At 40.1% G+C, this 20,379-nt stretch overlaps 1 protein-coding gene across 3 annotated transcripts in view; it reads left to right on the top strand.

The window, feature by feature from the left end:
• The window catches only part of PPP1R21 (protein phosphatase 1 regulatory subunit 21), a 59,866-nt gene that overhangs the window by 15,968 nt on the left and 23,519 nt on the right, over positions 1 to 20,379 (top strand). Inside the window, exons 6-13 of one of the 3 annotated variants that reach the window (XM_028104020.2) lie at positions 169 to 227; positions 1,236 to 1,330; positions 5,000 to 5,052; positions 5,542 to 5,691; positions 8,982 to 9,083; positions 9,176 to 9,264; positions 11,936 to 12,072; positions 16,783 to 16,875. In XM_028104020.2, coding sequence (XP_027959821.1) covers positions 169 to 227; positions 1,236 to 1,330; positions 5,000 to 5,052; positions 5,542 to 5,691; positions 8,982 to 9,083; positions 9,176 to 9,264; positions 11,936 to 12,072; positions 16,783 to 16,875 — 778 coding nt within the window. The remainder of the gene's footprint in view (positions 1 to 168; positions 228 to 1,235; positions 1,331 to 4,999; positions 5,053 to 5,541; positions 5,692 to 8,981; positions 9,084 to 9,175; positions 9,265 to 11,935; positions 12,073 to 16,782; positions 16,876 to 20,379) is intronic. The other 2 variants (XM_028104023.1, XM_028104022.1) reach the window with 2 other exon arrangements.

Below are 20,379 nucleotides of genomic sequence, written 5' to 3'. Positions count from 1 at the left end.
TGTTGGGGAGAGCACGTTAAGAGATAGTCAGGGCTCTTGTGACTCTTCTGTGCACTTTACGGAGTGCACAGTTAGTCATTCGGGGGAGGCTGTTGCCTGTGGTGTCTCCCAACCGTACCCGTATGTGTAGCCTGAGCCATCTACTTTTCTTTTTCTTCTAAAATTCAGGTAAAATCTCAGACTCTAGAAAAGGAGGCCAAGGAATGTCGGCTTCGAACAGAAGAATGGTATGTGGAAATGTGAATTCCAGGGGGCCCTGAAGTAAGAATCAGAAGACCCGAGTTTTAGTTTAGCGGCTCCTCTCTCTTACTGTCACATATGAAGTGAGCCAGGAACAGGCTGTCTCCAGGGTCCTCCTCAGTTCTGTTATCTCTGAGGCCTGACACCCTCTTGGTCAGCTGGCTTGTGCATTAGTCCTCAGCCTGCAGATGTTTGCGGCCGTGGAAGATGGTGTCCTGGGGCTCCTATACTGAGGACTGGATGCTTTCTGTTTCAGGCTACACTGAAGAGAAAGCTTTCTGAGAGTTCCAGGCAGGAAAACTGACTCCTTTTCACTGTGCCAACCTTTTAGTGGTACATTTTGAATAAAATAGAGACCAAGGGATCTAATTTGGAGATACCTAAATCTTAAAATTCAGATATGATGAATTAATGGGTGGTAAAAGCATACTCCAGCATTTAGTTGATAAATGACATAATATTTAGGTTTCCATGGAATCAGTCATGTGAATTTCTTCAGTTTAGTTGCATTGGTAGAATTACATGCATGGTTTAGATGTATACCCATGCTCATAATTGAATCAAAAACAGAAAAGTTACTAGATTTTGAGCCCAGTGGGGGGGAAAATCTGATATAATACTTAGAAAAGAACCTTACTATAATACTTGAACATTCAACATTTATGTCAGCACATAAGAAAGATAAAATTTGTGATTTTGAAATGGCTTTAAGATTACTTTGCACTTGGGGAAATAAACTGACCAGATTATACTAGATACTGGGACTGTGATAAATTTTGACAGTCTTAACATCATTGAACAGAAGTCTCAGGGGCTTCAGAATTGAGGATTACTATTTTTCTTATCTTCATCTTTTAGTAACTGTCTACCACCAAGAGTATCCCGGTGTCAGGCATGAATCTCTGAAAGCTTGATACCAGCTATTGTGGTAACAAGGAAGTGAGAATCCCCTGTCTGACTGGTGATCATGTGGTTTTGTGTTTTTTTTCTTTTAGTCAATTACAGTTAAAGAACCTTCATGAAGATTTGTCAGGTAGATTAGAGGAATCCTTATCAATCATCACGGAAAAAGTACCTTTTAACGATACAAGTAGGTATATTATGTACAGTTTTCCATTATTTGCAACTTTGGATCTCTCTCTCTGGTAACGAACTAATTAAAACAGTTTTTAATCTATTTGGCAAAAAACATCATTGGCTCAACAGAGGGTTGCTTTCTTTTTGTTTTTTTCATCAGCTGTGGCTCTCATATAGGGAGGCTGACTCCAAAGTCAGCCTTCCTGGAAAAAGTAACCCACATTTTTTTTTTATTGCGCATATTGAGCATATCCCTAGGTTAAAAACCAACCTGCACATAAAGTACTTGAAAATTTGTATAAGAAAAGCTGTTTATGGTGGGGAGAATGGGGGAAGGGCGGTGGGAGATGCATCTTCTCAGCCTGGTATCTCCTGCACTTTTGGTGATCCCCACTGATCGGGAGCTGACTTGGATAAGTCCTGCTTCCTATTCATCCTGAGAATGGTCTGGTAATTTACATAGCCAAGAGCATGAAAAAGAACTTAAAAAAAAAATTAACTTACAATGTATGACAGGTGCTGATTTTGTAATGTTTAGAGAAAAATTAAATCAGAACCTTGAAAACAAAGAATAAGTTTTATTTAATTGCTTGGAATTTTGAAGCTTATATTCAAATAAGTAGAGATTTCCTTTTTTTACAGTCTCATGATTAAAATTTTTTACTTCCCCTAAATTTTTCTTCCGAAAGACCTAAGAGGAAAGAAAAGACACCAAAGAAAAACAGTTTGATCTAACACTGAAATCTGCATATGTCATTATTATATCAAAGCCTGAGTTCCTCTGAAAATGACACCTGTTTCTAGTTTCTACATTAATGTAAATAGTGCTAGCATACTTTGATCCACTAGACTTGAAATCTTGGCGTTTCGTTTTCCCTTTAATCCTTCTCTCAATTAATCATCAGATTCTAATCATTTCCGTCTGGATCTCTTTTGGATCTTTCCTTTTCCAGTACTAGTTGTCACTCTGCTTTAGATCCTTATCATGTCAGTGTGGGTTACTTTTAGTTCTGCAGAATTTAGAGATCATTTGCTGAGTGCCCAGCTGGATAGAGAGCACGAGGGATATAAAAATTTCTAGGGCAAAAATCTCTACCCTAAAGGAATTTATAGTCCAGAAGGGGAGAGATAATGTATAGAAATGTCTAAAATATAAGCTAACCTGTTCAATAAAGAGATTCTTGGGGTTTCCGAGGAAGGACAGATTACTGCTGGAGGGGTTGTTTGGGGAAGTCTTTTGGAAGAGGTGTGCTTTGAGCTGGGCCTGTGTATGTGAGTAGGTTTTATTGGGCAGAGATGCTTGAAAACGAACCAGGGAATTAAGTGGAGTGTGGTACGTGGGACACAAGGTGCTGTCATGGTCTGAGGAGCAATAATTAGCTAAGTGTGATAGGAGGCTAGGGTGGGAGGGGGTAGGCAAGTTCTCAAAGGGTGGGGTTAGACCCTAGAGTTGTGGGCCAAGGAGTTGGGACTCAATTCACAAGATGGTGGGGGTGTTGAAGCCTTTGATCCAGGGAATGTCACGATGAGATCTGTACACTCACAGAGTTAGTCTGGTAAGCGTGTAGACTGCCCTGGAATGGGGAAAGGGGGCCAAGACTATTGTGGTGCTAGTCCTGGTGTGTTGTTATGGAGGCTGGAGCCCGAGTTGTCAGGGAGATAGATGCAAGCGGGCAAGGGAGCTGGAGGAGGCAGTGTGGGGGAAAGATGTGGTGCCAGTGACCAGAAATCAGAGAGGCAGACGAGGGGCAGGTTTATGGGAAAGATGATGAGGTTAACTTTGTTGTTTAATACTCTGACAGATCGGTGTACATCTGTCTTTCTATTGGGGTATGCATTTCTAAGTTAAAGCCTAGACCGTGGAGAGAGACTGGAGTTGACCCTGTTGGGATGGATGGGCCTAGAGAGTGGTGGGAATGAGGGGTACCAAGTGCAGAGAGGCCCGTGCAGCGTCCTTGGAGAGTTCTCCTTCACAGGCGTGAGGAAGGAGAGGGGCTGAGGTGGTGGAGGTGGTGAGGAGCTGGAGAAATGAGGTGATAGGGAAGCTGGGGAAGGGAGTGTTCAGCCTGGTGGAGCTGGGCAATTCTGGTAGTGTTTTGGGGAGCTCAGAGAGGGTGAAGTGACAGTAAAGGCAGCTGCTTTGGTGACTCTGAGAACTCAGTGTTTCCTTGCAGGGTAGACGTGGACAGCTAATGGCTAGCACGAGGGTTAGAGGTGGATGGGTGCTGAGGAAACAGGCAGAGACATGCTGGTCTTGAGAGGTGGGGAAGGATGGGAGCTCAGCAGAGGATTCAGTATGAATGAAGTAAAGGGGAAGAAGTCACTGTGGAGATGGAATTTATAAAGCTGCCACAAATGCTTTTTTTGAAAGTAATTTTGAAGGTGTAGGGAAGAGGAGGGGGTGGTTGACGGATTAGGCCCTCAGGGGCCAGAAGGAGCTATTGCTGGGGACCCAGGGGGAAGAGTAGCTGAGGACAGGATATGGGAAGCCATGGACTCTGAGATGGAGGGTAGGAAACATAAGAACCCCTTGGGCTTTGGCCCTGGTCTTCCTGGAGTTGTAGGGGGAGGCCACCCTATCCGTGGGGCAGGGGAGGAGAGGAAGAATGGTGTTAGGGGCTTAAAATGGAAAAGGTTTGGAGCAGATGCCTTGGGAAGTGACACAGCAGTGAAGTCATGGATTGTGGAGTAGCCTTGAAAGCCCCTGAAGTTTGGTAAAAATAGGTTGTCACGGGCCCTGATCTTCTTTTGTGTTAGCAAGAGCATTGTGGGAAACGATGGACCGGGCTGGAAGGGATAACAAGCAAGGCCCAGAGAGGACTGATAGGAAAGTAGACCGACTGTGGTTGGGAGACCAAGCCCTTGGTAGAAATGGGGCCATAAGAGAGAACTGGATGAGAGTGGCATATGGACTTTTGGAGTCAGATTTTGGCACCGGGTCTTTCCGACTGAGGACAAGGCAGAGGAGGGGAGGTTTGAGTGGCTGAAGGGGTGTGCAGAGATTAATAAAGATGGAGGAGGGAACTGAAGTGTGAGGCTAGGTGTCGGGAAGCTATCAGAGGTTGGGGATGGAGTCTGGGGTAGAGAGGGGGACTGTGAGAAAATAAGGAAGCCAACCCAGAAAAGTTAGGATCGAGTCATTGGGATCAGCAGTGGCAGGCAGTGGTAGACTGTCAAATATTGTAGTGTCATGAAAACCGTGGTATTTTTGGATGATTGGTATGGCAGCTGTGTGCGGGGTTATTTTAGAAGGGAGCATGGCTGAACATGGCAAGAACGTCATGGGCCTTTCTAAGTAATCTTGATAGGCCTCAAGTTTTTGAAATGATTTCTTAGAAGTAGAAACTCGGGGTTTACTTGTTTATCCTAAAGTTAAAAAAAATTGGGGGGCCCCTGGCTGGCTCAGTGGGTAGAGCATGCGACTCTTGCTCTCTGGGCCATGAGTTCAAGCCCCACGTTGGGCATGGAACCTACTTAAAAAAAAAAAAAAAAGAAGTATTACTTTATCTGAGAAACAACTGATTCTATATAAATTCCACTATTGTCTTATACATGATTGGGCTTTGTCATTTAAAATTCTTACGTAAAGCTGATTTTGCTGCAGAGCATTCATTATTTTTCAGTTACGCTGTTTTCTTGTAAATGTAAAATGACTTAATATGCATCCATTTTTGTTTTGTAGAATATAGTCAGTATAACGCTCTGAACGTTCCACCCCACAATAGGAGACATCAGGTAATGATGACATTTTTATTTTCAGCGATGTGTATGTCAAACTTTTCAGAAACCAGAATTTATTGTTTGGGCCTGTTTAATGCACTCAACTGTTGTGTTTAACTTCGGCTTTACTTTCTCGTACATTTCTTTAAAAAATTGCCTAACTTGCTATTTATTGAATTCATAAGTAATACAGATTTTTGCTCTCATCTCATACCATTAGAACTGAATTACGGGATGCACTTACTTTTTGAGCCATACCTTTCTTCTAGGTTGGTGGGCCTCGCACTTAACACAGTCTAGGTTAAGTGAAGGAGGTCTGTTTGCCAAAACTGGTGGCTTTCTCATTTACTTAGATGGGAATATTAAAATCCAAGTGGGAGCAGATGAATTTAAAGTCAGGATTAGTTGTACTAGAATTTAAGTGTTTTCTCTAAAAGCAGACTTACTAAAGTTGCCTGAGAATAGTAATTGGATAGTTGACTTTCTGTACTTTTCATTTAAAAGCTGAAGATGCGGGACATTGCTGGGCAGGCCCTGGCTTTTGTTCAAGATCTGGTGACAGCTCTTCTGAACTTTCACACCTACACAGAACAGAGGATTCAGATTTTTCCTATTGATTCTGCCATTGACACTATATCTCCGTTGAATCAGAAGGTAAATTTAACTCGGGATACCTGTTCTTTGCCCAGAACAGGTAGGAAGGCATGTTCTTTCTTTTCGGACCACTACTGTGCATTAGCCAAGTGCTGTGGGGGACATGGAAGAAAACTAGAACTCACAGTCTTCAGCCTTAAGGTAAAACGTGGCAAACATAGACATTCTTAAGAAATTAAATACCAGGGAAGTGTGGGTGGTGACGCCAGTAAGGGATGTGAGGTCATCAAGGAGGGGAGATGGCTGTTGCTGATCGTGTTTGGGAACTTTGAAAAATGAGCAAGACTTGAGGAAGAGGAGGGAAATAGGACAGGTGTTTTTTCCTCCAGAAAAGGGCGAGACCTGAGCAAAGTCACGCAGCAGGAAGGCACAAGGGAGTGGGGGGGGGGGGGTGCGGAGGGAGCGGGAGCACACTGTTTTGGCAAGAGTGTGAAGTCTTCCGAGTGGAGGAATGAGAGGTCGGATTGCAAAGGAAAAAACATGGCTCCAGACTCTGGAAAGCCCCTGGGGTCAGGCCAAAGCCCCGACTCTCTCACTTTGTAGGTAGGATGGGGGCCTCTTGTAGTTTTTTGACCAGGGTGTGACATAATGAAAAGTGCCGTCTTACTGTTGGAAAAGTCAATTTGCTGGCATTTTTCTCTCCCCCTGTCTGTACTCACTGAATAACTTTCGTCACTGGGTATGTTTAAAAGCAAAAAAAAAAAAAAAAATATGTGTGGTAGAGTTGACCTTTCCTGCTGGGGTATGGAGTGGGAGTGAAACTGCTTCTGTGGTTGAGCTTTGGGGCATTTTCAGGGTGTGTGAAATTTAAATAAGGAGTAAGAAGAGGGTTGACTGTCATTCCCTTCAGTCCATGTGCTTTTTTGGGGCCTGGCAAATTTTGCTCCTTTCTTTCCTTTTTTCTCCCCAGCTTGTCCTAAAAAAGGATTTAAAGTAGCTTGCAAGACCACATTTAACTGAAAAGAAAAAAATAAATAATGAGTGTATTAGTTCTGTATTGCCAGGTAATAGATTATACCAAAACTTAATCGTTTAAAACAACAGACATTTATTATCTCACACAATCTCTGTGGGTCAAGAATGCAGGAGAAAAGTATCATGATCTTTCATAAGCTTTCAGTCAAGAGTCGGCTGAGGCTGCATTCCTCTAAAGACTTGACCCGGGTGGGGCATCTGCTTCCCAGGTGGCTCACTCACACGGCTGGTCAGTTGGCTGGAAGCCTTGGTTTCTCATTGGGGATACTTCTCCATAGGGCTGCTGGGGTGTCCTCAAGACATAGCAGTTAACTTCCCCTAGAACGAGTGATCCAAGAGAGCAGAGTGGAAGCCACAACGCCTGTTATGACTTAGCCTGGGTACTGAGTACCATCCCTGCTACCATCTTATATTGGTCACACAGACCAGCCCCGAAACAGTGTGCAAGGGTACTACACAAAGCCAAGAATAGCCAAGGCAGGGGTCATTGGGGCCATCTTGAAGGCTGGCTCCCACAGGGAAGAAATTGAGGGATCTTGCTGTCGAAGTGTGCTCTAAGTGCCCCATAATGTGGCATTCTGAAACAGTTCTGCCACTCTTCCTACTTAGCTGAGTCTTCTTCCCAGCTTGTTTTTGAGTATCATGCAGTGTTTCCAGGGTTTGACTAGTGTTTATGTCCATGTATCCTGTAAGTACCTTGTAGTATAGCAAAAACTATGCTCTGGAGTCAGACTACTGGGGTCCAGCCACTTTCTGTGTCCCCTTGGGCAGTTTATTTAACCTCTCTGTGCTTCAGTTTCCTGATATTTAGAATGGAGGATAGAGTACATACCTCACAGGTATATATGTTTGAGGGTTAAGTAGATAATATATGTGAATTACTAATAGTTCCTGGCACATAGTAAGCACTCATTAAGGTTAGTTCTTATTATCATTTTACCTTACACATAGGAAGCCCTCAGGAAGTGCTTGATTTTCATCAGTTTTGATTGGACTCCACGAATGTATTGATTGGACTCCACGAATCTATTGAAGTTCATAAACAATTAAACTTTGGGCCTTTGAAATGCTTTTTAATTTCACTGTGGGAAAAAGCTTTCAGATGACTTGGGTAGGGAAAAAGAGTACTGCAGCGTTTTAATGTAAAAGTTATATTTTCTTTTATACTTCCTATAATATCAAAAAATATATTTTACTTAATACTTTGTCCCTTTTTTGGAATTTTATTTTAGCTTGTTGCCACATGATGCCCACACAGTGAGAATCAAATATGTTAATCTTATCTGAAACACTTCATCACTTTGAAGAATTCATGTATTTCTCAATATTTTACCTTTGGCCTATGAAAGGTTCTATGTGGTTTTTCTAATAAGTCTTATTTTTGAGTTTTTGAATAATCTGTATTATTCTGAGAGTCAGAAACCACTTCTTAAGAGATGACCAGATTGTTTAGACTTGTTCATAGAATCATAAAGTGGCATTTATGATTGAAGCCAAGAGAGATCAAGTGAGTTGCCTAGGGCCAAATACCTATAGTTTATAGTATGGCCAGTTGAATCACATTTCTGCACATTTCAGTACTGAGAAATCAGAATTTGAGCCATTATGCAGTACTTTGATAATTGAGATATTTCATAAGTGAAAATTAACTTTTTGCTTCTAAATTGTCTAAACACCTATAGGATTTTTTTTTTCTGAATTCTTTATACTGAATTAGTTCTTTATAAATACTAAGGTATTGGTACAGTTATAAAAGTTTTTTACATCCTCATTTTGGTGATACTTATATTCCTGGAATTTGTTAACCCTGAACATTGTACACAGTAAAAATAAGAAGCTGTCCTCAATAGACTTGTTTTTTAAAAATGAGGCACATAACATAAAAATCTTTCATACAGTTTTGATTTCCTTCCTTCCTTCCTTCCTTCCTTCCTTCCTTCCTTCCTTCCTTCCTTCCTTCCTTCCTTCCTTCCTTTCTTTCTTTCATTCATTCAACTGAGGCCTCTCTAGAGAAGTAGGTGTTTGGGGAAGGCCTGTTGGTGCGGGTTGTAACGCAGTGTCCTCTCTGAGTGTCCTCTTGGTTGTTAATGATGTCACCTCTCTTCAGGTTCCTCCTTTTGGAATGAGATGGGGACTTGGGGATTGTATTTGGAACTATTAGAGGTGGTCATCTGTGTTTTGTAAAAGCCAAACTTTTTCCTAGAAAAAGTTTCCAGAAGAATTTAGGTTTATAACTCAGTGAGTCCATTTACAAATCTGTTGATTCTTGTTATTTCCCAGTGATGTAACTCACAGTTCTTTCCCTCCTAATGTAGTTCTCACAATACCTTCATGAAAATGCATCCTATGTCCGCCCTCTTGAGGAAGGAATGCTTCATTTATTTGAAAGTATTACTGAGGATACTGTGACTGTCCTGGTAATTTTCTTCTATGTTTTACAAATTCTGGAAGTGGAAGCTCCTCTTTGTCAAATAGCACTATTAACCATGAAATTATTTTTCTTTTCCAGGAGACAACTGTGAAATTGAAAACTTTCTCAGAGCATTTAACCTCTTACATATGTTTTCTAAGGAAGATTCTTCCTTATCAGTTAAAAAGGTACTTACCCTTGAGGCCAAGGAGCTTGGGGAGTTGTGGGGTGTCCCCTGACCTGTGCTGGAGTTCAACTAGCGACATGTGACCCTTGTGAGCTGCCTGATCTTTCTGCACCACAACCAATTTGGACTTCTGTGAAAAAGGAAAATAATGGCTTGAGCAGCATAAACTTACATTTAAGAAAATTGTAGTGCACCAGTTAGGGTTTTTTGAGTAGTTCTGTGGTGTGGTTACTGCTATAACCACATAATGCTGTGAGTCAGTATTTTCAGTGATTGTGAATCACACATTTATTGAAAGAAATCTTTCAGTTTTATCCTTTTTGCTGTAAACATTTAGATGGAGGTTATAGTAATTAGCTTCTACACTTGGATCTATAATCATTAGGTTTCTTTGAAGTGGTATTTTCTTGTTTTTATTATTGGTGGTTTATTTAAGTTATAAACTAAAAATTTTATCTGCCCCAGCCCTCATAGAAGATATCATTTAGTAACCTTAAATAATTCTTTGTTATGTATTTCTGGACGGGAAAGAGAAAATAATCCATATAACTGGAAATTTAATAATTGCTTTTATGTTTTGATACTTTTGGCCTAAAATTACCAAGACCCCTAATTCGTCTAAATCTTTTCATCCTAAGATTTAGCCTTAAAAAAGATACTTGTGATAGATACTTGTGAACAAGTGTTTGAGTGGGCATAGCCTTCATTTCTCTGGGGTGTATACCTAGGGGTGATTTTTTTAAAAAAAAAAATCAAAGAATAATACAACTGGAACATAAGAGAAATAAGAACGTGTATGTATTATAATATATTGCAAGATAAGGTTTAGAAAATATGTAGATGAGTAACTTATAGATATTGAAAATATGCAAGTAATTATGGTTCATAAATCCTTATAAAAATAAGTAGTAGGTTTTACCTTTTCAAAAATGTAAACTTTTGTTATTTAAAAAACTTAATGTGGTAAAAGCCATTTTATTTCCTAATTCTAACCTGACAAGGTATTTCAGTAACCAAATTTTATGATTTGTGGATATGACAGAATTTTAGAAATCAGGAAATTAGGACTTAAACTAATAATTATTCATTCAGATTCTTACATCTTATGGTTGTTCATTGTAAAGTTTTTTGAAAATTGACTCTAGAAGTTTAAATAACACTAAATTGAATATATTTTATTGATTTGGCTTATGTTTAAGGGGAATCTATTTGAGAACCATTGCAAAGGAAGCATTTACTACTTGAAACAGTTATGCATTTTTATTTTACCTTCATTTATTTTTTCACTGTTATGTTTTTAGAAACATTGGGTAAGTCTTGATCTTAGACTCCTATTCTTCGAATGTTTTGTCCCCTACCTCATCCCGTATTTGTTTTTAGGCAACTTTTCATCATTGGTTTAAAAACCACTTTAATTGACAAGATGACATGTTTTTTTAGTAATAAAGGGGCTAGGGTGCCTGGGTGGCTCAGTTGGTTAAGCGACTGCCTTCAGCTCAGGTCATGATCCTGGAGTCCCGGGATCGAGTCCCACATCGGGCTCCCTGCTCAGCAGGGAGTCTGCTTCTCCCTCTGACCCTCTTCCCTCTTGTGCTCTCTATCTCTCATTCTCTCTCTCTCAAATAAATAAAATCTTAAAAAAAAAAGTAATGAAGGGGCTTAGTATGGAATGAAGCTGTCTGGCACCAAGTAGAGAAAGAGAAGGAAAGGGATAAGATTATCATTTCTGTGTTAATAATTTTCTTGGCTTTATATAAAAAGCATTTTGCTTGATTACTAGCACATTTTTAATAAACACTGTTGAGTCCACGTGTTTTTTTTAACCTTATAATTGTTTTCCCAAGGAACCATTTAAAATAGAAAATGATACAATGTATTATATGAATGTTAGCCATTGATTTTTAGATTTGTGTATATAGATTGTTTTTTTTCAGTCTGGCTTTTACAAAGGCATGTAGGTTTCTTTAGGAATTCAATGTATGAAATATTTTTCTCCGCAAAAATAGTTTTTTTGTATTTTTCTTTCTTTGTTTTTTTCCTTTCTTTTTTTTTTAAAGCAGGCTCTATGGGGCGCCTGGGTGTCTCAGTCGGTTAAGCGTCTGCCTTCAGCTCAGGTCATGATCCTGGAGTCCTGGGATCGAGCCCCGCATTGGGCTCCCTGCTTGGTGGGGAGCCTGCCTCTCCCTCTGCCTCTGCCTGGCGCTCCCCCTGCTTGTGCTCTCACTCTGTGTCCAATAAATAAATAAAACCTTAAAAAAAAAATAAAGTAAGCTCTATGCCCAGTATGGGGCTTGAACTCATGACCCTGAGATCAAGAGTCCTGTGCTTTATTGACTGAGCCAGCCAGGCACTGCTCCTCAAAATTTTATTTTCCCCTCAAAGTATTTTTAAGAGAAATAATTTTGTGCTCCTCTTAGGATGGAAAGACAATGGGCATCTGCCTTTTTTGTTTGTTTTTTGTTTTTTCTGTTTAGTCCTCTGTTAGTCGTTTGCAGCAAACAGGTGTGTGTACTGTGGTCTAGAAAATGGAGCCTTATAAATGAGATCAGTTTTTTTTTTTTCCTCTTGGAAAACTTCTCTTTGGATATAGTTGTTTGAGAATTCAGATGATTTATTACAGCTATTTGAAAATCGTTAGGATGCTCACTTTTGAAAAATCTGCTCATTCCTAGTTTAGAAGAAGAATGTGAATCTTCTCTTTGCACATCTGCGTTGAGAGCCAGGAATCTAGAGCTGTCTCAGGACATGAAAAAGATGACAGCTGTGTTTGAGAAGCTGCAGACTTACATCGGTCTTCTCGCCTTGCCAAGTAAGTTTCTTGGTTGCTCATGGATCAGCTTGAAGAATTTAAGAGTACAAGAAGCTGGAGAAGGCAGATGTTTAGCTTGTTTAAATAGGAAGAGTATAAGAATCTGGAGTCAGAAAAACTTGAATTCAAATCCTCCAGCCCCTTACACGTTTATGAACTTGGGCAAACCACTTTACTTCTCTGTACCTGTTTTCCCATTTATAAAATGGAGGTAAAGTGATTATTAAGTTAAAATAAGAATGTATAATATTAGGCATTGAAGTCATGCATTAAATATTAACTCCCTTTCTCTCCATCCTTTTTTAAATGGAGAGGGGCAAAGCATAAGAATTTGTAGCAACTTTCCAACAAGTAGCATAGGGGAGGGAGGTTTGGAAGGAAAAATGTCATTTGTTTCCCTTTGGTCTAACTTGAAGAGAGTATTTTCAGGTAATCGAATGGATCTTAGTTTAAATGGTGTTTTGAGAATGCTGTGATTTTTCAGGTACTGTGATTTGTTTTTTTGTAACAGTTTTAATGCGATATAATTTATATACCATATAATCTACCCATTTAAAGTATAATATTCATCAGGTATGTGCACCATCACACATCAAAGTTAATTTTAAAATATTTTCATCACCTTAAGAAGAAATCCTGTATACTTTAGCTATCACCTCATTCTCCTGTTCCATGCTTCCCTGGCACTAAGCAAGTACTGATGTACTTTCTGTCTATAGATTTGCCTATTTTAAACATTTTGTATAAATGGAATCATATAATATGTGGTCTTTTGTGACTGCTTTTTTTCACTCAGCATAATGTTCTCAAGATTCGTCCATTCCTCTTTATTGCAGAATAATATCCCATTATATATTCCACCACATTTTATTTACCCATTAGTTGATGGACAGTTTGTGTTGTTTCCACCTTTTGGCTATTATGAATAATGATGCTATAGATACTTGTGAACAAGTGTTTGAGTGGGCATAGCCTTCATTTCTCTGGGGTGTATACCTAGGGGTGGAATTGCTGGGTCATATGGTAACTATGTTTAACTGTTGGCAGAACTGCCGTACTGTTTTCTAAGGTGGCTTCCCACCAGCAGAGTATGAGCGTTCTGATTTCTCCACATCCTCACCAGCACTTGTTATTATCTGACTTTTTGATTTTAGCCATCCTAGTGTTATCATCTGACTTTCTGAAGGGGTATGTCATTGCAGTTTTGATTTGTATTTGTCTGATGTCTAATGATGTCAAGCATCTTTTCATGTTCTTATTGGCCATTTGTATATCTTCTTTGGAAATAGGTTTATTCAGATCCTTTCTTTGTTTTTCAGTTTGGTTGTCTTTATTATTGGGTTTTAAGTGTTCTTTATACATTCTAGATCAAATCCCTTTTTGGATATGTGATTGACAGTATTTTCTTATATTTTGTGGGTTATCTTTTCACTTTTTTGATGGTATCCATTGAAACACGAAAGTTTTTTATTTTGATGAAGTCCAGTTTATTTTTATTTTATTGCTCGTGCTTTTGGTATCATATCTAAGAATCCGTTGTCAAATGTGAGGTCATAAAAATTATCCCCTATGTTTTCTTCTAAGAGTTTTATAGTTTTAGCTCTTATGTGTCTTTGATCCATTCTGAGTTAATTTTTGTATCTGGTGTGAGGTAAGGCTCCAACTTCCTTCTTTGCATGTGCTTATCCAGTTGTCTCAGCACCATTTATTGAAAAGACTTCTTTCACTATTGAATGGCCTTGGCACACTTGTTAAGAATCAGTTGATCATAGATGTATGGATTTATTTCTAGACTATCAGATTTATTCCAGTGATTTATGTATCTATCCTGTGCCAGTACTATACTGTCTTGATGACTGTTGTTTTGTAGTTAGTTTTGAGATCAGGAAGTGAGAGTTCTCCTACTTTGTTCTTCATTTTCAAGATTGTTTGGCTGTTCTTGTTCTCTCACAATTCCATATGAATTTTAGAATCAGCTGGTTAGTTTCTACAAAGAAGTCAGCTGGGATTCTGATAGGGATTTTATTGAATCTGTAGATCAGTTTGGGGAGTTTTGTGGGTTGAACTGTGTCTCCCTAAAAGATATGTGAAATTCTACCCCAACGCCGATGTATGTAACTTTATTTGGAAATAGGATCTCTGCAGATGTAGTCAGGATAAGATGGGGTTCTACTAGTTTAGGGAGAGCCCTGCCAGCCCAATGACTGCCATCCTTGTAAGGAGAGATTTGGAGACAGAGACACAAGAGAGACTCAGGGAGGCCATATGAAGATAGAGGCAAGGATTGGAATTAATCCTGCCACAAGCCAAGGAACGTGTGGGGCCAACAGAAGCTGGGAGAGGCAAGGAACTATTCTCCTCTGGAGCCTTTGGAAGAAGTGTGGCCCTGTCAGCCCTTGGATTGCAGACTTTTGGCTTCCAGAACTGTGAGAGAACTATCTTCTGTTGTTTTAAGCCACCCCCTTTGTGGTACTTTGTTACAGCAGGCCTGGCAAACTAATGTGGGAATATTGCCATCTTAATGACGTTAAAATTTTCTGGTTCATGAGCATGGTGTATTTTTCCATTTAGGTAGACCTTGTTTAATTCTATTTTGTAGTTTTTCGGAGTAAGCACCCTGATGTTGTTTCTCAGGGGGTTCAGCCTTGGGCATGCACACATTTGCCTTGGGGTGACAGTGGTTTTGTCAGGGCCCTTTCCCTGTTTTGTTTCTTGATCTTACCAAGGATAAGCTCCACTGATTGCTGGCTGACTGCTGTCTTGTTTTTAACAATGCCTTTGGGACATAAATTGCTCCACAGATGATCCACTTGAATTTGGGCTTCTTTATGGGTATAGTTTTTGAGATCAGTGTTTGAGGTTTGTTATGATCCCAGGAGGGCTCTTCTTAGCTGTTCCCTCCCCCTTCCCCCATAAACCAGCCAGCCTACAGTTTAACTTATGTCTTTAATGAATCTGCCAATTTCCTGTTAACTGCTTTCACCATAAGCTCCATTATTTTTGAGAGGGCCTTTAATTTTTTTTTTAGATTTTACTTATTTATTTGACAGAGAGAGAGAGAGAGACAGCAAGAGAGGGAACACAGGCCGAAGGAGAAGGGGGCTTCCTGCGAGCCGAAGGCAGTTGCTTAACCAACTGAGCCACCCAGGCGCCCGAGAGTGCCTTTAGACTTGAACTTCTCCATACTCTGTTGAGAATGAAATTAATTCCTTTGGGAACAGATTCAGAGTTTTCTGTTTTAAGGCCTGTGCTGCCTCCCTTGGACTAAATCTCTGAGCCATGGTTCTGGTCCTGGAGATGGGGACAATGATGCACTTCTCAGAGTAACACTCTTGCTTTAGTGGCTGAGCGCTGGGGGAGGAGGCGAGGGGGGTGGGGGGGGCTGGAGGAGTAGGGCCACAGCCTCCGGTCTCCTTGGCTTGCCTTTTTCAGTGTGGGTAAAATGAGCTGGGGCAAGGCTATATATGGAGAACCCCAGTGTACTCAGCAGTACTGTGCTCGGGGTAGAACCTCCATCCCCCGAGTTGGGGCTGGGTGGGAGAACTCCCACCTCTTAGTCATACTCACCCCGAACTTAGCTTTAGCAACAGGTAGGTGGAGACAAGGGTGAAATGCAGCCCTCCAGCTGGCAGTTAGAGGAGAGCTATATTCTTGGCCTCACCAGTCTGGAGTGGGATTTGTAGCTCCCTTAGCTGGTGAAGGGAGGGTGGGAATGGGTCTTTGTTCAAATACCACAGATTCTGGCTGTTCTTACTGAGTTGTTAAAGATTTTTTTCCTCCCTTTGTTTTTAGAAGATTTTCTTGATTTTCTTGAGTAAATGTTTCTTCATTTGCTGTATGCACTTAGGATCATTTCCAGAGTCTTAAATGATTGTTTTTGTTTGTTTGTTTTTATTAACATATAATGTATTATTGGTTTCAGGGGTATAGGTCTGTGATTCATCAGTCTTACACAATTCACAGCGCTCACCATAGCACGTACCGTCCCCAGTGTCCATCACCCAGCCACCCCGTCCCTCCAATCCCCCTCCACTATAATTTTCAGGGGCACCCGGTGGCTCATTTGGTTAAGCGTCTGCCTTCGGTTCCGGTCATGATCTCAGGGTCCTGGGATCAAACCCCATGTCGGGCTCTCTGCTCAGTGGGAGTCTGCTTCTTCCTATGTACTCCCCCACTTCTCTGCCCCTCTCATATTCTTTTTCTCTCTCTCTCTCAAATAAATAAAATCTTTTAAAAATAAAATAAAATAATTTTCACCAGTTTTTTGCGGGGAGTGGATCTGTGGAGCTGCTCATGCTGTCATGTCAGAAGTGGAACTTGTATAATGGTGTTTTTAGTGAGATTCAACAAATAATGTGTAGAGAAAGAAGAAATTGAGAGGTGTTCTGTAGTAACAAGGTGAAAATTCACGAACTTTTATTTCAAAAAGAATCATAAAGTATGTAATCCTACCTAACAATTTAATTTTGATTCTTAACCATTAAAACTGTTTGTGGATGTGGATCATGCAGATCAGTTGCATATGTCTATATTTATCACTGTTATATCTGCATGTGTCTGCAAAGATGTCAGGAGCCATAATTTCCAGCATATCACAGACAGAATTTATTCTCTCTCTTCCCAAAAGTGGAGGAAGAAGGTGGGCTGTCAGTTTTTCAGGTGAAGAAGTCTTATGGGGAAATGCTTAGGCTGGTGATTTTGGTTTCCTAGGTACAGAGCCAGATGGACTCCTTCGGACAAACTACGGTTCTGTCTTAACAAACGTTGGTGCTGCTCTGCATGGATTTCATGATGTCATGAAAGGTGAGGCTTGAAAAGGACATAAAGAAGCCGAAAACCTTCGTCTTACTTTCTCAGATCTGCCCGAATGAGATTTAAACAAATACTGCCAAGGCTAATAGACCCTAGAGAAAGGCTTAGTAGCATTTGGCTTCTGTTGAAGTGCACAGCTCACTGCCGTCTGCTTTTTCCATCTGCTTCATTTCTGAAGGTAAACAAAGTGCTGAAGAGAAACCCTTGTGCACAATACTTAGCCAAAAATGCACTGCACTGATTTAAGGCAGGTGTGTGCCTTTTATCAAGTCAGACATGCTATTCAGAGGCATTTAGCAAAATACTTCGCACTTGTTAGAGCCCAAGCATGAAGGAATTGAGGAAACCAGGGTTTAAAGTTCCAAGAAAGAGTGTACTAACTTTCCACCATCCTGTGCATTTTTATGTTTAAAGTGCCCATTTTAAGTCCTGTTTTGTTCAGGGGAACCTTGAAAAGTGCAGGTCTGGTTTTACACTCTGGTCAGTGTTTAATTGCTATGGACTAAGAATATAGTCAGCTGAAGGACATTTCATATGCTTCTTAGCTAACTGTGATTCTGAGTTGACTTTTTAATCTATAGGTCTGCATGGCTTCTAGGTTTTTCTCTTCCTTCCTTTTCCTTTTGAAGGCAGTTGGGGTAGGGGAAGGAGGAAAGGGCAGAAGCAGTTATCAGAAATAGCCCAGATTAATAATAGCCTAGATTATTCCTTGTGGTGTGGAGGTAACAATTAGGGACCAGTTACTAGTTTCACAGAAAATAATTTTAAAAACTATGAGTGTTGGAAATCATGTACAAGATGTGTATATTCAGGCCCTTCTGTAGATTGGCATGCAACCTATAGGACTGGGAATCATTCGTAGTTAGTGCCAATAGTCTCACCTAGCACCACCTTACCATTCAGTGTGGAGAATGGGCCTTTTTGTGGCTTTTCTTCAATTATAAGGAATTTAAAAAATTACTGTACTTCTGGAGCTAGCCCTGGCTGCAGGAATCACAGCTTGAATAGACAGTCTTTGTGGCAGGTGACAACAGTTAGCCCCAAACCAGCAGAACTAGTCTGGTATGTGGAGAACCCAAGGGCCTGGTGCCTATTTTCCGTGCAGATTTTGGTTTGGGGAGTTCAGATCTAGCTGTGGTCCTTTCTTCCAGAACTTTAGTTAACCTAGAACTGGGCCATTGAAACCCCAGGTAGCTCTGTCGCCACATTTTTTTTTTTGGTTTTATTTTCTAAATTTTGCTATGCCGACATAATGATTTCTTCTCGCTAGTGGTTTTTCTCGCATTTCTCTAAAGAAGGGGCTAGAGTGGTGGAGGGTAGCTGTCCAATGAGAAGGGTCTTAAACCTTCCTTTACATTAAAGAGAATCTTGATTTTATTTATATTTCTGTTTTAATTTATAATTTTATACAGATGCTTTTTTTTTAAGATTTTTTTTTTTTAAGTAATCTCCATACCCGACATAGGGCTCAAACCTACAACCCTGAGATCAAGAGTCGCACACTCCACCAGTTGAGCCAACCAGGCCCCCCATACAGATGCTTTTATTAATACATTACATAAGATTAAGAAGACGCCAAGCCGTCTAAATCAAAGAATGTTACTGTTGTTATTTGAGGCATGAGCTGATGGAACTTACGGGAGGATCAGTGTCCGTCCCCTCCCCCCAGCCCGCTAAGTGCCTCCACTTGTTTCTGTCCTTGCAAACATAATGTAAAGAGAGAATATTGGGAAACATGAAGGGTGATTGGCAAGATTATGGGGTCCTGTTGCTAGGTTTACAGTTCAAATTTGTCTTCTTACCTAGCTTGGAAGACTGCTGTGTATCTCTCAGGGAGACTCAGTGAACATCAGCTGGCATTAACAGAAGAAGCTTTGTGTTTCAGAGAACTCTCAAACCTCTTCCCTTGCTACTTTGCCCTGAATAATTGCTTGATCTGAGTTAGGAGGCAGGCAGCCAGGTGTCAGTGTAAAAAGAGAGCTAGAGATTTATAAACATGTCAATCCTACATGGATTTAAAATCGGAATGAATTAATCTTTTAACAAGGGAATTCTAAGTGAGAATTGTTGATTTTAAATCTCAGGTCTAAAGCAGGTAGACCGTAGGAAACATAAAAAGAAATCTCGGGGTGCCTGCGTGGCTCAGTCGGTTAAGCATCTGCCTTCGACGCAGGTCATAATTCCAGGGTCCTGGGATGGAGCCCTGCATCAGGCTCCTTGCTCAGCGGGGAGCCTGCTTCTCCCTCTGCCTGCCACTCCCCCTCTTGTGCTCTCTCCATCAAATGAATAAATAAAAACTTAAAAAAAAAAAAGAAAAAGAAATCTCTGGCCTAGGTCACATGGTTTCTTTGTTCTTCTTGGATTTAAAATTTAATGTCAAGGAACACCCTAAATAATTGAAATCTTTGGACTCAATAAAGAGTGAACAATTGGATCAGGAGAATTCGTAGTCAAACTACAGTGGCACTGTTTCAGTGGGAACCATGTCAGCGTTCAAAGTACTGTATGACTTCCCTAAGTATCTCAGTCATCTACCAGTCACCTAAGATTACCTGCCAACCAAGATTTGTGTACTTCCAGTAAAATAGTGACTATAACTTTCTGTGGTGTGTAGAAAGAAAGTGTCTGTGTTAGGGGCTAGCAGTTCTGTATATAAAAAATGTTCAGTGCGATGCCTGGTGGTTCAGTCAGTTAAGCGGATGACTCTTGATTTTGGCTCAGCTTATAATCTCAGGGTCCTGGGATCAAGCCCCTCGTTGAGCTCCGTGCTCAGTGGGGAGTCTGCTTGAGTATTCTCTCTCCCTCTTGCCTGCTCTCCCTCTCTGTCTCTAAAATAAATAATCTTTAAAAAAAATGTTCACTGTTCCAATTGAATTTTTATTCACTTGGATATCGTAGGAATATATAGAGGATAATCATTTATTTTTAAAAATATAAACATAATAGTAATGTACCAATTAGTTGGCTCCTTTGCTGTGACAGGTGTACCATAGTAATGTAAGGTGTTAACGGTAGGGAATGCTGGCTAAAGGGTATACAGAAAGTCTCTGTAACTTCTCTGTGAATCCAAAACTATCTTAAATTATAGTTTATAAATTTATGTCTATTAAATATATAAATAAAACAATTCCCCAGTTTTAAAATTTTAGTAAAAATAATTCTATTCATAAAACAGTGATTTTTGTGTTAACATATCATGATATCAGGTTAAATCTCAAATGCCATTTCTTTCTAACTAGTCTTATTTCTTTTTAATTATCCAGTCAGAAATCAGCTAGATTCCTTGATTCTGAATAAATGCAATTCTCGGCATACACACCTGTTTTAAAAATTAATTTTTGTATTTTGTGATTTAGTTTTAACTTTGTTGATGATGATAATTGATGCTGTTGTACCTGAAGTATTCTAAAAAATTCAGAGGAGAATGAATTGTGAACACTTTATTATTTAAAAATATCATTACCCTTCCTCGTAAATCAGTGTTGTCTTTAAGAA

This window comes from Eumetopias jubatus, unplaced genomic scaffold (genome assembly GCF_037043125.1).
Source record: "Eumetopias jubatus isolate StellerSeaLion01/CBP00866 unplaced genomic scaffold, mEumJub1_p1.0 scaffold_9, whole genome shotgun sequence".
NCBI lineage: Eukaryota > Metazoa > Chordata > Mammalia > Carnivora > Otariidae > Eumetopias > Eumetopias jubatus.
Note: the sequence above shows the minus strand (reverse complement) of the source record. Positions and strands in the feature narration are given on the sequence as shown.